The following is an 18,035-nucleotide window of genomic DNA, read 5'->3' on the forward strand; positions in this document are numbered from 1 at the left end:
GGCAAATTTGGTTTCCTTTTTGCTAGCTAGTTTCGTTTACCCTTCAATCCAAGTTTTTTTCTTCTCAACCTTGTTATTGTGTGTGTGTGTGTGTATGTGTGTGTGTGTGTGTGTGTGTGTGTGTGTATGTGTATATATATATATATATATGTATGTATGTATGTATATATATATATATATATAATAAAAACAATCATTTCCTTTTTATTCATAGCATAAAGCATATCAGATAAGTTCTTCACATCAAAAAAAAAATACTATTCTTGCATATATTTTTACCTTTTGCTAGCACTAGTTGACTCTAAATTCCAAAAGGGGGTGTGGGCCAGCTCTGAGATCACCTGGCCTTCTCATAGGCCGAACTCTAGGCGAGCCAACCGCCTCTAGTGACACTTTCCATTTTCACAATAATATGGCAGATGACAATTCCTCCAAACGCCCTTCTTTGAAGGCTAAGTCCAAGTCTTACCACTTGCGAAGGCAGGCTCAGGAATCTTCCAAGGCCTCCCAGCAGGACACCTTAAGGCGCCACAGGGCGCTGGAGAAGGAGTTTGACAGGCGATCCAGGGAGTCACTTTCGAGGCCTCCAGCCATTCCTCCTCCCACTCCCTCCACCTCTACTCAACCCCCTCCTCCAGACCTCTCTTCCAGGTCCAGGCGCAGCTCACCTCAGGGTCCTCAGGCGGGATCATCGACCAGGCGAACTCCCGAAGCCACCTTTACACCTACAGCCGCTGGCCTGCACCAAGAGGATCCCTCTTCCATGGAGGTCCCGGCTCATATCAAGGCTTGGATGGAACTGGCCATCCGCCAGGGCATTGCAGAAGGGCTGCAACACATGTCCAGACCCGGTTTTTCTCCAAGGGCTCCCGAACCTGAGTCTCTGTCTATCAGATCCCCTCCAGGATCGGATCCTTCTACTGGTCAGGTACCTTCACAGAGGGGTAGCCCTCCTCCAGAAAGGGTTCTAGAGGAGGAGGAAGGAGCCTTCGATTATTTCAAGGAAGAGGAGGAGGAATCCCATATGGGATCTTCCGGTTTCAGTGAGCCTATTTTAGAGGCTGAGTTGAACGAAGAGGGAATGTCGGAGGATGAGGGGCTGACCCCCAACCAGCCTACATTTGTGGGGTTATTCAAGCCCCACATGTTCAAGTCCCTCCTGTTTAAGGCCAAAAACATGTCCGGTCTACTTCCTCAGTCTCCCTCTGCCCCCCGCTCCACTCCAGAGGGCCTAGAGGACTCCATATTTAGACAGCCCCTGATGGAGGCCGAGGTCATCCCGGCCCCACCCATTTTTTCAGATTTGGTCACGAAGCAGCTTTCTTTCACGGGGGTCCCCCCGCGCCTTCCAACCAAGACAAGAGATTCTTTAATCTCGCTTGGGACTTTTCAAGTCTGTTAGATACCCCCGAAGTTGACCAGCCCATCGTGGACCTAGCGTCCTCCTCCACCCCCAGCGAGGCCTTGGAGGCTCTAAAGCCGGAGGACAAACGGGCGGAACTGGCTTTACGCCGGGCCCACCAAGCAGATGCTTGGGCCATTAGATCGGCCACGGCCGCCTCCTTTTTCACCAGGTCCTCAATCTGGTGGCTTCGTCAACTGAAGCAGCACGTCCCTTCCACCAACACACGTTCCCATCAGGACATAGCAAAGCTCGTGGCAGCAGCGGAATTCTCAGCTGACGCCACTTATCAATCGGTAAAATTCGCCTCTAGGGCGATAATCTCCCATGTTACGGCCCACCGCCTGCTCTGGCTCAAGCACTGGCAGGCGGACGTCAAAAATAAAGTTAAACTTGCTTCCGCTCCCATTAAAGGGGACAAGCTGTTCGGCCCAGCCTTAAGATCCCCTGCTGGTCGAGGGCCGCAGTAAGAAGAAGTTTCTGCCCTCCCTCTTCCGGAGGTCGGAACCTAGAGGCCCTCAGCCCTTTCGGAGAGGCTCCCCCCGTCCCTTCTATCAGCCCTCCTTTCCGCCCAGATACCCGAGACCCCCTTCGTTCCGACTCCCACAAGATCGGAACGACCCAGGTGACAGAAGCAGAAGGGGTGGCAGCTATAGGAAGCCCTATAGGGGATCGGGGGGAAGACCCTTCCGTCGGCCCAGATAGAGCTCGTTCCCTCCCCACTGGCGGCCACCTCAGACACTTCGCCGCCCAATGGGATGCATCCACCACCGATGCCTGGGTTCGAGACACCATCAGGTTTGGTCTCGCCCTTGAGTTTCGGTCCGCCCCCTCTGACTTCTTCATGGCATCCCTCCCTCAAGGGACCCTTCCAAGCGTCAATTGATGGATGCCGCCATCCAGCATCTCTGTGACATTCAGGCCATCCAACCCGTTCCCCCAGCCCAGCGAGGGCAGGGATTCTATTCCCACCTTTTCGTGGTCCCCAAGCATTCTGGGGGATGGAGAGCCATTTTAGATCTAAAACGTCTTAACCGTCATTTAATTCAGCGCAAATTCAAGATGCACACCCTGCAATCTGTCCTCTTGGGTACCAGCCGAAGGGAACTGGCTATCCTCTATAGACCTCTCCGAAGCATATCTACATATTCCAATTCGGCCTTCCCACCACAAATTCCTCAGATTTTGTTATGACAACCGCCACTTTCAGTATGTGGCCCTCCCGTTTGGTCTGGCATCGGCCCCTAGGACGTTCACCAAATTCCTTGCGGCCCTAGCAGCCCACCTTAGAAGCTTTCCCGTACGCCTTCATTGCTATTTAGATGACATTCTCATCCTCTCCCCATCCAAACACCAGGCAGAAAGGGACACCAGAGTTACTCTCTCCGTGCTCCAGGCCCACAGATTCCTCATTAACTGGAAAAAGAGCCAATTGGCTCCCTCCACCCGAATTATTCACCTGGGGGCCATAATTGATTCAGTATCAGAAAGGGTCTTCCTCTCTCCAGAGAGGTTCCTCAGTATCCAAACCTTGGTTAAACAGATTAGACAGTCAAAGAAGGTCTCCTTGCTGGACCTCTCCAAACTCTTAGGTAAGATGGTCTCATGCATATCCATTATTCCCTGGGCCTGTTTACATAGCAGATCCCTGCAGTGGTTCCTGCTCCCATTCCAAAGATCCGGAAGAAGCAACTCGAGATCCAGCGTCAAGGTACCTCCAAGGGTCCTCTCCTCCCTCCTCTGGTGGACCAACCCCGCCATCAACAAGGGCCAGCTCTTCAAGGAACCCCAGAGGCTTACCCTTACCACAGACATCAGCTTATCCGGATGGGGCGCCCACACCAAATCGCTCACAGCTCAAGGCAGATGGTCAAGGGCGGAACAAGGTCGCAATATCAACTGGCTGGAACTTCACGGTGTCCATCTGGCCCTCCGAAACTTCCTCCCTCAGGTGCGCGGACGTCATGTCCTCATCCTCACGGACAACGTCACGGCCAAAGTGCACATCAACAGGCAAGGGGGTACCCAGTCCATCCAACTGATGAGGGAGGCCGAGCACCTCTGCCGTTGGGCGGAGTCCAACCTCCTCTCGCTGAGGGCAGATCATATTTCCGGAGTTTCCAACATCCAGGCGGACTGGCTGAGCAGGGCCACGGTGGACCAGGCAGAATGGCGCCTCCACCCATCCCTGTTCAGAGAGGCGTCCAGGATCTTCAGCCCACCAGTGGTGGACCTCTTCGCTTCCCCGGCCAACACTCAACTTCCCAGGTTTTTCTCGAGATACCTGTCCCACGGGTCGTAGAACCACAATGCACTTCTCTGCCCCTGGCCCCAGGGCTCATCTACGCCTTTCCCCCAGCCTTAGTGCCCCGGGTGATCCGGAAGCTCATCCTAGAGAAGGGGGATCTGCTGCTGGTGGCCCCCTATTGGCCCAGGCCCCCCTGGTTTGCGGACCTCCGCAACCTGTCAGTAGCACCCCTGGAGAATTCCCGGACAGGATTTCCCTCTCCCAGGGGCCCCTGGTGCACCCGGACCCTCAATGGCTCCAGTTAGCTGTCTGGAGGTTGAACGGAGCCGTTTAAGAAAAGAGAAACTCTCCAGTCAGGTAATCGACACCATCCTGGCCGCCAGGCGCCCCTCAACCACACGAATTTATGATGCCACCTGGAATGGCTTCTGCAGGTGGTGTCATAAGTCCCAAATCAACCCCCTCTCTCCCTCTGTTGCCCAGGTTCTGGAATTCCTCCAGGAGGGCCTGCTCAAGGGGCTTTCCCCTAACACCCTGAGGCGGCAGGTCGCAGCCCTGGCAACCGTCGTCTCCTGCGATAGTTTCGGCTCCCTTTTCCATCACCCTAGGGTCAGGGCCTTTCTCAGAGGTGCCACTAACCTGTGCCCCCCAACTGTTCACAGATACCCTACCTGGGACCTCAATAAGGTCCTGGTCTCGCTCACAAGACACCCGTTTGAGCCTCTTAGGGAGTCCTCCTTCAATTCTTAACGTTTAAGGTAGTGTTTCTGGTGGCCATCACGTCGGCTCGGCGAGTTTCAGAAATCGTGGCCTTATCAATTAGGAAGGACCTTTGTGTGTTCCACTCCGACCAGGTGGTTCTTCATCCCAAACCCACCTTCCTGCCTAAGGTCAACTCTGCCTTCCACAGGTCGCAGGAGCTGGTCTTACCAAACTTTTGTCCTAGACCCTCGAGGGATAGGGAGATCCTCTGGCACACTCTAGATGTTAGGCGGGCCTTGCGCATCTACATCAAGCGCACCCAGCCCCTGAGGAAGTCGGAATTTCTTTTCCTCTCTTTTCAGCCCAGGTCCTTGGGGCTCAAGGTTTCCCCCTCAACCATCAGCCGCTGGATTAGGGCCACTATCTCCAAATGCTACCAATCTCAATCTCTCCCCGCACCCAGTGGAATCACCACTCATTCCACCAGGAGTGCGGCTACTTCGGCGGCCTGGGCCACACAAGCCCCAATTGCTGATATGTACCGGGCAGCCACCTGGGCTTCCCCGTCTCCTTTCATCAGGCATTACAAGATAGACGTGTATGCCTCAGCGGATGCCTCATTTGGCCGTCGAGTCCTACAGAGGGTCATCAGTGACCCAGAGGGGCTTCCGGCCCAGACGGAGTCCCTCCCGTAGGACTGCCAAGCTTTGGTATGTCCCACTCTCTGGATGCTCCGAGCGGCTTGAGGGAGAATGGGCGTTGGTCCTTACCTGATACGCCCCTTCTCGGCGAGCCGCGAGGAGCATCCAGCCCCACCCTTTTTCTCCGTCTGGTGGGGGAACTTGTTTCAGCCAAGGATCCACTAGTTTAGTAGGACGAGTACATAGCCTTTCCTTTTCGTCCTCGCAAAAACTGGGGAACGCAGCGTGGAGCCACGTGAGGGGGCGGAACGTTCTTCAATTGAAGCTCAGCCTGTGAGAGAGGACTCTGAAGCACCTCCCACTCTCTGGATGCTCCTCGCGGCTCGCCGAGAAGGGGCGTATCAGGTAAGGACCAACGCCCATTTCACTGGTGCCATGTATCTACCATGATATAAGATCATGTTGCCCAGAATATGATGTACATATGGAAACATATGACTAGTTTTTTTCTCTAATTACTTGTATAAAGATTATTCTTTATATTATTCATGTTGTCTTAAATTCTTGCGTGACTGCACCAGTAAACCAATTTGGTTGTATACATAGTGTACATACAATGACAATAAAGACTTTGAGCTTAAATGTTGCAGAAATTTTCCCAGTAATAATCCTATGCTGATTGTGTGCCATCATTCACTAACTTGTTGATGGCAAAATTATAAATAAGATTATCAGTAGTTATTTTGAAAGGCAAAATATGCAAAGGCACTGCCTAAAGATTGCTAACAAACTTAGCAGCACTTAGACTTATGCACCATCCCATAGTGCTTTATAGCACTCTCTAAGCAGTTTACAGAATCAGCATATTGCTCCCAACAATCTGGACCCTCATTTTATTGACCTTGGAAGGATGGAAGACTGAGTTAACCTTGAACTGGTCAGGATAGAAGGAAATGAACTCCTAGGAGTGGGCAGAGATAGTCTGCAATTCTGCATTCTAACTGCTATGGCACCAGGCAGATATTCTACTATTTAGTAATGGATAAAAAGCAGTAGTAATAAATTAGTAATTTTTTGTTTGGAGAGATGTTCCAAGTAGCTATTACATTTCCTGATCAGAAAGGAACTATAAAGGAGAATATTACAAGAATATCTACAAATTGGTGAATGGCTGTTAGAATGGCAAAATGCACTTCAGCAGAAGTATAAAATGATGTGCAATAGTGCAAAAACAAACAAACCCAACCTTCACATTTATATTAATGGGTTCTGAGCTGACAAAATTGATCAGGAAAGAATGTTGACACATTTTAACTGAATGAAAATGTAAACTCTTATGTGAGGACTATTAATAAGCATACCTTGAAAATAACTTTGCCAATGTACAGTGGTTTTATTTAAAGCTGTGATGCGGCTTTCTTTGAAATATTCTGTACTGCTCTGATAATCATATAAGATATTGAACAAATAGGAAAAGATAAAAAAATCAGGTAATATCAAAACCAATCATATTAGATCTGGTTTTTACGAGGAAAGATTACAGGTTCTAATACAGGGGTATCAAACTGGCAGCTAACAGGCCGGATACATCAGGAGCAGGCCACAACTATCCCAGCTCCACGAATGGGGGAAAAAAAGTCACATGACAGCAACCACAAAGTTGACATCTGTGTTCTAATATGGTAGAAATATGTCAGAATTTGATGTTTTATCATTGTTGTAAATCAGGACTGTATTTTGTCCCAGAGCATTTTAATTAATTTTTTTTCAGATTCAGTTCAACTTGTTTCATAGAAATAAGTAATTGGGGAAAAAATAAAAATAAGAATAAAAATTAAAATGAATTAAAATGTTAAATATTTCATTTCATTGAGTAATAAAAAAGAAAAATGAACATCCAATGTGGGGGGGATAAGATAGCTGCAGGAAAAAAAGGATATTACAGATCATGAATATATGTACATTAGGAAAATAAGAACATCTTAAAATACACGGTCATATATGGCAGCATATATAGAAATCCATGTAAATGCATAAAAGAAATAAAAGAAACATGCATAATGTGAACAAAATTACTTAAAATTAGTCTTTGTTTAGAATAAGGAATGTTTGTTAAACTGTTTCTTTGCATTTTAATAGGTGTATTTGCTCTTCTGCAAGCCTATGCTTTCCTGCAGTATATGAGAGACAGACTAACAAAGCAAGAATTTCAGACATTATTCTTCTTAGGTATATCTTTGGCTGCTGGAATTGTATTCCTGAGCGTTATCTATTTAACATATACAGGTAAGTAGTATCCAATAAATATTTCCTGTTATCAGATAAAGCTTTCTTACAGCTCAAAATTATTGGGTAGAGAGGTGCAAAATGTTCCTTATATGAAATTTCCATGCCTAGAACAGCTAGTTTGTGTGTCTGTTGCAGACACAATATGCTCGTTTCAGATATTTTTTGTTTCTATGCATGGAATAACATGGAGCTTTTTTATGAGGAGCAGGCAAGGACATCAACAGCTTGAGGGAATGGCTCCTTGGGCAGGCCACTAGTCTATGCCATGCTTCAGCCATGGGGAGGAAACGAAGGTGCTGGGAAAGTGGGAGGGGGAGCAGTCAGGCCTATGATATATGTTATGCTGAGATGTTGGTGAAGGGTGAAAAAAAAGATGCTGAGAATGTGGGGAGCAGTTGGGCCAGTGGATATGCTATACAGGGAATTTAATGTGGGGAGAGATAGGAATGCTGTGAATGAGCCTAAACTTTGTTCTGTCCAGAACAATTATAAATGTTAAATGTTTCATTTCTGCCAAACTGTGTCTAGCCTGAAACAAGCAAAATATCAGGAATATGATGGAATATGCTTCTGGAATCAAAACTGTATTTTAGGTCTGCCTCTGTTCATAAAATAATCATTTCAGATAATCTTTGGAATTATGAGTGGATGTTCCATAAGAAACATACATTTTATTGTATAGAAATTGATTGTTAAAATGTTTCTAAAAACTGGAAACAAAGGTTCAAGTAGAACAGAAATGCACATTTTAAAGTGTGCGTTTTAATATGATAACTTTGCCCCATCAAAACCCTGCATATAAAGCTAGAGTCCTTTCTGCCTCCATTTTTGCTATCTTTTAAATTTTGTTCTTATTTCCTGCCACTAATTCCTGCTGCAGAGCCTATAATGTCCTTTTCCATTCTGATCTGGGTTTTTTTTAAATCTCTGAGATTATTAAAGAATGTGCAACTAAAGGGAAATTCTATCTTTCATTGTTAGAGATGTCTGTGGTTTGTTGTGCAATTAAGATGGTTCAGGCAGTCAGTAAAAATAAGTATCAATACACAAAGAAGGAACAATTTACTTTAGAGCTGGGACTAAGGGAATTAGTTTAAAAGTGAAGTTGGAGACAAATATTTTTTGATATGGATTGATAGAACAATTTCTTTTGAAGGTTTGAAAGTGAATGTATATATGCACAGTAGCTGCTCAGTTACTGTAATATGTATTTTCAGGTTACATTGCTCCATGGAGTGGCAGATTCTACTCATTGTGGGATACTGGGTAGGTATAAATATAAGGTAAAACGACATAATCTTTGACCTGTTAAAGGAAAACAGTTAGCCACCAACCACCACGCCATCTCTATCCTAGCAAGGAAAAAGAAGTCAAACATAAATAACAGCTTTTGCTGTCTATATTAAAATACTTTAAAATTTCCATTTGTGTCAATAGAATTTTCTTTATTTATAGTGCAAGAACATTTACTTTTTAAAAAATGATTTTTATTTTAGTTTTTTATATTTCATCCCTGGATTCATCTTCTATAATGTATTCATGATTAATATTGAATTTATACTTAATATTTTATGTTGTCTGCTTTTTATAATTCTTTGTATTAATATACACACTTTAAAGGAAAAGGTAACGTTACTTCATTGAATAGAATATAATTATGCCTTACCTTGGTATATAACAATAGATAGTGTGATTTATAAGATGCAAAAGAATACTTTGATATTTATGACATGCCATTTTTTTCATTCTTTGAATAAATGGCTACATTTGATCATACCATTCAGTTTTTAGCAAGGATCCAAAGATAGTTTAAGAACCACTTTTTCTCAATTTCTGAAATTTAATTGAAATAATATATAGGACATATACCCATTCCAAAAAAAAGCTTTATATTACAAACCTTTAAAAGATAGGAATATGACTAATATTTAAAGACATAATGTGTTTAATTTAAAATTTTTCAGTGATCTGCTGTATTTTTTATTAACATTTATAGAGTTTCATCACTAAAATAATTTGAATTTGATTCTTTTAAAAAAGGTATGCAAAAATTCACATCCCAATCATTGCCTCAGTGTCGGAGCATCAGCCTACAACTTGGGTTTCCTTCTTTTTTGATCTACATATTCTCGTCTGTACTTTTCCAGCAGGCCTGTGGTTCTGCATCAAAAATATCAATGATGAAAGAGTTTTTGGTAAGAAGAAATAACTTTTCAAAATGAAGCTAAACTGAATTGCTAGCATTCTTGTATTTATTAGAACATATTTCTCAGGAATTAAAAATTATACTTAATGCATTTTTTATTTAGGTTCATTAACTTTCTTTACAATCAAAGTCATTTTAGACATTTATTTTTATAATAGGCAACCCATGGCCTGCTGAGTCATATAGGCATGTGCTGTTTATCCTTCCCTCACTTTCTTCAGTAAAGCCCCTATAAAGCTGCCTCCTTACCATTTCATCTCCTTCTTCTTGGCTGACCCACAGAACTGCCTGCCACTTTGTTAGGAGGGAAAAAAGTTATGGACCATGAGAAAAAAATCATGCTCATCTCCCTAGCCTTCCTCTAGGGAGGAAGGAGGCTCACTCTTCAAAATTGACAAAGTGAAGAGGGTCTGAATTCTTTCTGAATTCACTGTATGTAATGCTGGATTCAGCAAAAAATACTCTCGTGAAAACATAAGAACAGACTGAAAATGTTGAAGCTGATATGATGATAAAAGACCACTAGAACAATAGCTACTTACTAAAAAGGTAAAGGTTTCCCTGTCAGTTGTGTCCGATTCTAGGGCACAGTGCTCTTCTATTTCTTGGCTGAGGGAGCCAGCATTGTCCAAAGACAATTTCTGTAGTCATGTGGCTAGCATGGCTATATGGCAAAGGCACACAGAACGCTATTACTTTCTCACTGAAGTAGTACCTATTAATTCAGTTGCATTTTCATACTTTCGAGGTGGGCATGAGTTGTGGCAAGAAATTAGCAATCATTAAATAGTCCTTCTTTTTAAAGATGATATAATTCAAATGATAATAAAGTTTTATTCATATGAACTTCCAGGAAATAAACATTGAAGCTTTAATTCCAAGCTTACAGTGCACTTGAAACATTGCATCTGTGAGGAACCTAATATTAAAACTGAATGTCTGTGTGTCTTTGCAGTGGCTTTGTATGCAATCAGTGCTGTTTATTTTGCTGGAGTGATGGTTCGCCTGATGCTAACTTTGACTCCAGTGGTTTGTATGTTGTCAGCCATTGCTTTCTCAAATGTTTTTGAACATTATTTGGGTGATGATATGAAAAGAGAAAATCCTCCAGTAGAAGATAGTAGTGATGAAGATGATAAAAGAAATCCAGGAAACCTTTATGATAAGGTGAGCCTTGAAAAGTTTGATATCTATCTAAATTAATTTAAACAGAAATGTTTAATGTAGGTGAAAATCATATGTAGAAATAATGTTTGTCAGTGGTCCCCAACTTTTCCACCTTGGTAGCCTGCTGCGGGGGGGGCGGGGCTGTGAGTGGCAGGCACACATGCACAGCTCTATTGATGTGAGCAGTGGGCACACATGCCTTCCTCTCGTGCAGAGGCAGGTTCACACATGAGCAGCAGGCCCTTGTGCTCACACGTGAGTGGAGGGCCTTTGCGCTCACACATGAAGCTCCACCATTTTAAACAGGCCGCAACCCAGTAGGTTGGGGAACTCCCTATTGTTTATGATCTCTTCATTAAACTATTCATTTTTTTCTTATGATTATACCATTTTAATGTCCAAAACATGGTTGAATATATTAAATGAACGCAGATTTAATCTGTTAGTATCCCTTCATACATTCCATTTTGAAAAACTCTTTTCACCTGAAATACTTCAATTTTTAAAGTGCTTTTTAAAATCAGAAATGGGGAGACTTTCTTATCTGAAAACAGGATATTTACTCTGAAATCTGATAGATTAAATGGAAAGGGTTAATTTGTTTTCTTTATTCAGGCAGGTAAAGTGAGGAAACATATTTCTGAGCAGGAAAAAACTGAAGAAGGTCTTGGTCCCAATATAAAGAGTATTGTCACAATGTTAATGCTAATGTTATTGATGATGTTCGCTGTTCACTGTACATGGGTAACCAGCAATGCCTATTCCAGTCCAAGTGTTGTCTTAGCCTCTTACAATCACGATGGGTAAGATTTGCTATTTTTATGTATCCATTATTTATGGTACATTGTAATTACACAAAGCATTGCTAATATGTAGTGGTAATTATTTTGTCATAATCTTAACTTTTATTTTTCTAAATAGCACAAGGAACATTTTGGATGACTTTAGGGAAGCATATTATTGGCTAAGACAAAATACAGATGAACATGCCAGAGTAATGTCTTGGTGGGATTATGGCTATCAGATAGCTGGAATGGCAAATCGAACTACTCTAGTTGATAATAACACTTGGAATAACAGCCACATAGCTCTGGTATGTAGAGATTATTGATCACAGCTGTCACTGTACGTATTGGTTATATTGTAACATATTGAACATTATATTCAATTATGCTAATCAAAGCTTAATTCTAAAAAGATTATGAGACAGGAATGTACTAAGATTATAGTGGGATCTTTATAGGATTCAGTTCACGCTTAATATAATTTTTATGAAAAAATATATTGAGATATGTAGACTGATTTCATTACTGTATCTTATTTTTCCCAAAATTGGAATTTTTAAAAATGTTATTGCTATTTTAAACTGCATGTTTTCTTGCATGTGAACTTTATAAGGCACTCCGAATGAAGCTGGTTATTTATCTGAATAGTAATGTTTTTGCCTCAAATCTCACCTGAGTTTATTTTTCTCCCAGTAAAATAAGACATTGCAATATTAAAGTTGAATTTTAGATTGGACAAGGCAGGTAACATAGAGGATTGGGTAGAAAATAGTATTTTTGCAAGGATGGGATCGATAGAAAGCTTGAGTTTGGATACCTTTTTTGTTGTTGTGTGATCTAGAAGATTACTAAATTAATTTATTTTTTACTTAGACAAAATTCTAAATTGGATTAGGTTTATTTCATAAGAGATTAATAGCTTCTTTGGGTGTGTTGGACTAAGCTTGTGATTTGATAATAATTTTTTTTTCAGCAGAAGTAAATAAAACTCTTTCTTGTTCAAATTGGTTTCACATATATTCAATTTACATGTAGTCCTTAGGTCACATATGTTCAACAATAGTTCACAATTACGGTAGCCCTCAACAAATGGTTGATCCCTAAAATCATGACTATTACAGTTCCCATGTGATAAAAATTGAGTTGTTTAGCAACCTGTCTGCATTTACCAGTATGACCATGGAGCAAATCAGTTCCTCTGGTCCACATATCTCTCCCCTTCCCATCTTTCCGTTTCGTCACCTATGTGCTTCGTCACTAAGTTGGCAGCATTTGGGCTATCCTTTACTTCAGCCACAAGACAATCTCAGCCAAGAAGTGATGCCTCAAGTACCACAATACAGTGGCTAAGTGCTGCAGCGCAAAACTCTAGTTGTGAGCACCTCCCTGTGCATCTTTAATCCTGCTACTTCCAGCTGACCTTCACTATCTTCCTCCCAGTGCCGACAAGGCATGTGCTGCTTGAATATTTGCTAGGCAACAGCTAGCCATGTCTTCTTCTCAATGCTATTTGCACCATACCTTCCCTGACTTCCTGCACTTGTACCACAGCACTGCCATCTCCAACTTCTGCATCAGTTCTCCCCCATCTCCACATGGCACTCTTGCACTCCTTACTTAGAATTCTCACCAGTCTTGCCTAAACTGCACACCTTAAATTACAGTGACAACCATTACTGGATTGCCATTGCTAAGTGATGCAGTCATGTGACATTGCACAATATGAAAGCATCACTTAGCAACGACAATCCTGGCCTTAACTCCAGAACTACCTGTTATGATATGTACAGAATAACCCTTGAGTAACAAGGATATGCACATGGAAATGTTTATGAGAATAGTTATGAATAATTATCCAGCCACACACAGATACACTAAATTGGGTTAAAGTTTACTTTAAGAAATAGCACAGTCCAATAAATGGTCCAGGTCATATACGTTTTACAGTCCAGATAATATCCAATTACAAAGTCTTCTTACTGGTTGCCTTTGTCATTTACAGTAAACAAAGATATCAAAGTATAAGCACAGCATAAACACAACAGAGTCTCCGAGTCAAACTGAGATAGCAACAGAATGTCAGAGAAACAGAATGTCAAAGAGAGAAACATATCAGAGAGAGAACAAGCCATGATCTCTAGCTCCCTCTTATGGCAATTCACAACATAATCAACCAATCAGAATATAGTACAAATCAACACAGTGACTTTGCCTTAAAGATACAAACATACATTGTTGGTTTATATATTGCCAACCCAACTAATTGGTGAACAGATTTGAACATTCTCCCCTTTGGGTTGGTCAATATATAATACATTACATTTTTAAACCATAATTCTCACAACACTCTTTATGCTTAATTGCACCTTGAGCTTTCGTGAAATCTGCAGTATTATGTTCAGTCATGCAGTATTCTAACTGAATTAATTTATTTTGAACACACTGTCTAACATTCAAATATCTCAAATCAGTATGTTTAGACCTTGTTTTAATAGCTAAATTAGTAGCATATTAATTGCAGATTGATTGTCTTCATAAACAATAAACGGATCATGTACAGTAATTCCGATATCCTTCAACAATTGTTTAAAAGTATATCAGTTCTGTACACAGTAAAGATAAACATGAGAATTCCGCTTCCATAGTGGATAAACTAATATGTTGTTGCCTAATAGACTTCCATCCTCTTAAAGCATTACCCAGCATTACCACTTTACCTGATGTTGACTTATGAGTCATTATATCAGTAGTAAAACTTGCATCAGCATATGCAGTTAACACTAATTCATTACTTGGTTCTAAATATAATGAATAATTGATTGTGTGTTTTAAATACCTAATTATTCACTTAGCTGCTCGCCGATGCCTTTCATTTGGTTCAGCATTATACCTAGCCAATTGGTTTACACTGTAAGATATATCTGGTCTAGACCAATTACTCAGATATGATAGACTACCAATTAAGGATTGATATATTGCCTTATCAAACATAGGACTTTTGATATCACTATGTGTAAATTCCTTACTCATTAGTATCACAGCAGATTTACAATGCTCCACGTTATAGCATTTTAATAATTGGCTAATTTTCTTGGCTTGCGAAATTTTAAAACCTTTATTCGTTTTCACTATATCAAGATCCAAATAATGCTTAATTTCCCCTAAATTTCTAATCCTGAATTTTTTCTGTAATCTATAAACAATATCGTTTGCTTCTTGTTCAGTTTTAATTACAATTGCTATGTCATCCATAAATAACAGTAATAGAGAAATTAAACCATCTTTTTTCTCTTCGGAACAAACAAGGATCAGCTATACCAGCTTCAAAACCTATTGAAACTAATTCCTTTATAATACATTTATTCCATTCATAACCTGATTGCTTTAGACCATGAAGACTTTTCTTTAATTTCCAATAATCAGTTTTTCCATCATCCTTTAAACCTAATGGCTTTTTCATAAAGATGGTATGTTGTAAAGGTGCATGTAGATGTGCAGTTTCAACATCTACATGGTTTATTTTACATTTATTCTTAGCTGCCCAAACTAATGCTGCTCTCAATGTATTTGCTCTCAGACTAAGTGCAAACACTTCATCATAGTCTTTATCTGACTGAGCAAATCCTTGAGCAACTAATCTTGCTTTATGGGTAATAGTCCCATCCACACCAGTCTTTATCTTATACACCCATTTGCAACCTATTGCACGTTCACCTGGTGATAACTTTACATCCTCATACACCTCTAAATCCTTTCATGATTTTAACTCCCTATTCATAGCTTCCTGCCAAGCTGCCTGATCCTTTGTAGGATACAGTTTTATTTCATTGAAGTTAGAAGGTTTTGTATTAACCTGACATACAATGCTTGCTTGAAATCTGTCAGGTGGACGTCTCTCCCTAGTTGACCTCCTAGGCAACTCAGTACATGTTGTTGGCGTCTCCTCTTCCTTTACCTCCCCTATCAAATCCTCGTCTTCTACAGTCATAGAGGGTTCTTCTATTGAGGATTCCTCCATTGAGGATTCCTCCACTATCTTATCATCAATATTATTATCATCAGGATTATCGGTAAACAATGGAGTCTCAACAACACTATCCTGTACCTTATTATATTCCTGTTCAAGCTTTCTCCAGCCAACATACTCCATAAATTTAGCACTTGCACTGCAATATACATTAGTAGTACCTGGCTCCCAAAATCTAAATGATCTATGATTAGCTTTATAACCTACAAAATATAATTGTCTCGCTCTGTGTTGTCCCTTTCGCCTTACTTGCATGGAAATATGAACGCATGCTGGGGTTCCAAATGTATGTAAATAACTGAGATCTGACTTTTTTCCATTCCAACGAGTAAATGGTAATTCACTAGTCATTGAATTCACTATGTTATTCAAAACATGGTTAGCACACGTTATTGCTTCACCCCAAAGTTTCTCTGATAAACCAGAATCCGAAATCATAGTCCTAGCCATAGCCTGTAATGTTTGTCCTCTATGTTCAATACATGAGTTATGTTGTGTTCTATAAGGAGCAGAACGTTTATGTTCAATGCCAGCTTTCTGTAACGTGGCTTCAAATTTTCAATGGTAAATTCAGTACCGTTATCTGTTACTAAGCTAATAACTTTCTGTTTCTTTTTCCTTTCAGCAAATTTTAGCCGGTTTACAAAATGCTGATACGTTTCTTTCTTCATTTTCATTAAATAACAGAAACCATATCTGGAAAAATGATCAATTATACTTAATATGTAACAGGCTCCACCTAAACTAGGTTTCATAGGTCCAATAATATCAGCAAAAACAACATCTAATGGTTCACTGGTTTTGAATCCATTTACCCTATTTGCAGGAGTTACCTTGCTTTTTGCTTGATTGCAAACATTGCAATTTAAATACTTTGTACAAGGTTTTAATTTTATACCATTAGATAACTCAACAGTTTTCTTTAGCATTTTGAAATTTATATGTCCCATATGTCTATGGAGCAGATGAATACATTCATCATGAGGCTTTTTATTCTCATAAACTGAGTTAGCATTAATTAATGGATTATCATGTATAATAAATAAATCACTATCCAATGTTGCAGTAACACTTTTACCCTGTTTTTCAATTAAACATTTATCTCCCTGAAAAGTTACCACAAATCCTGCTTTTACCATTTCTCTTACAGATAGCAAGTTAAATATCATTCTAGGTACATATAACATCGGTAAATGTTCATTAATACATGAACAATATGCAGTACCTTCTCCAGATGCTCTCAATTTCCATTCATTAGCTAATGATACATGCTCTTTACTCTTTTTCATGTTAACAAATCTCTTTACTTTTAGTTATACCCTGCAATGGTCCACTGTCAATTACCCATATATCATGGTTTACAGTTGTAGTTGTACGTGATATGGCTAAACTAACACCTTTATAAGCTCTCTGTATATTAATAGCGTTCTGTTTCTTATCCTTTTTTTTTTTTTTAAGAACAAGTTTTATTGATTTTTAAAGACAAACAAAACATAACACATAGAGGTATAAAACCTCCTTTCTAAGAATTACTTATAAATTTTAACAAGACAAATAAAGCATTATTTTTTAAAACATGGTTCCACATTATCACACTTAAAGCAAAACATTGGAGAAAAAAAAACCTCCTTAGTTATCATTTATACATATCTTTTCCCAATTTCTCTCCCTTTAATTTCATTTCTCCGAGATTTTATTAATTTAGAATCAAACATAGATAATCCACACACTAAACATAAAACATAAAACTTCTTTTGAAAAGTGACTTGGCCCCAGATTACATCTTTTTTGACAGACCTAAATCAAATTCATGCCCACCTTATATACCCTTCATATCTTATTAACCATTTTGTATTTTCTATATAACTTCTCCCATCTTTTCACTCTCTTAATTATATTTTATTTATTTCATCTTATTTCAAAGTCATTATACTTATGTCTTTTGTCCGTTCTTTACCAAACATCTATGTATCTCTTCCCTTTAACAAAAAATTTCCCCTGTAATCACTTTTGAAGTATGACGCCTTCTCCTAAAATAAAGCTTAAAATAATACATAATTTCCATCCTGATTCTGCTTAGTACCTTCTACCTATTGAATCTTAAAATAAAAGAATAGTAAACTTATAGTATAATTAAATATATAATTTCTATTCTAATTCTAATTCTGATAAGCACATTGTTTTAGAATAAAAAAATAAAATACTAAAGTTATAATAATATTAAAACACTAACAAATTAAACTTTAACTAAGCATTAATCATTTAACAAGTCTCCTAATATTTAATCAAATATCAACATCCATCATTATTAAACATTAATATTTCATTAAATATTCCAATAAACCGTTCCAAATACAAATACTACAATACTATCTTATGCACTCTTGCAGAATCTTCTTTAATTAAAAGCTATCTATCATCCTTCATCTCTAAAAAAAAAAAACTTTTTTTAAAAAAATCTTGTCCTAACCCGTGGCTTTTTTTTTCTTTTTCCCTCCCTTCTCCAATCTGGACTTTTTGCCCCCTCCTCTCCTCTCCCCCTTCTTAAGTTTTCCTCTCTGTTGTAAT

General features: G+C 40.0%; 1 protein-coding gene across 2 annotated transcripts in view; it reads left to right on the forward strand.

The window, feature by feature from the left end:
• STT3B (STT3 oligosaccharyltransferase complex catalytic subunit B) overlaps positions 1-18,035 on the forward strand; it is a 96,796-nt gene that overhangs the window by 63,051 nt on the left and 15,710 nt on the right. For both annotated transcript variants that reach the window (XM_087915368.1, XM_087915369.1), the window contains exons 7-12: positions 7,133-7,279; positions 8,500-8,548; positions 9,323-9,477; positions 10,444-10,655; positions 11,271-11,458; positions 11,577-11,748. In XM_087915368.1, the coding sequence (XP_087771494.1) occupies positions 7,133-7,279; positions 8,500-8,548; positions 9,323-9,477; positions 10,444-10,655; positions 11,271-11,458; positions 11,577-11,748 (923 nt within the window). The remainder of the gene's footprint in view (positions 1-7,132; positions 7,280-8,499; positions 8,549-9,322; positions 9,478-10,443; positions 10,656-11,270; positions 11,459-11,576; positions 11,749-18,035) is intronic.

This window comes from Pseudonaja textilis, chromosome Z, assembly GCF_049901715.1.
Source record: "Pseudonaja textilis isolate UNSWEBS1 chromosome Z, rPseTex1.2, whole genome shotgun sequence".
Lineage (NCBI taxonomy): Eukaryota > Metazoa > Chordata > Lepidosauria > Squamata > Elapidae > Pseudonaja > Pseudonaja textilis.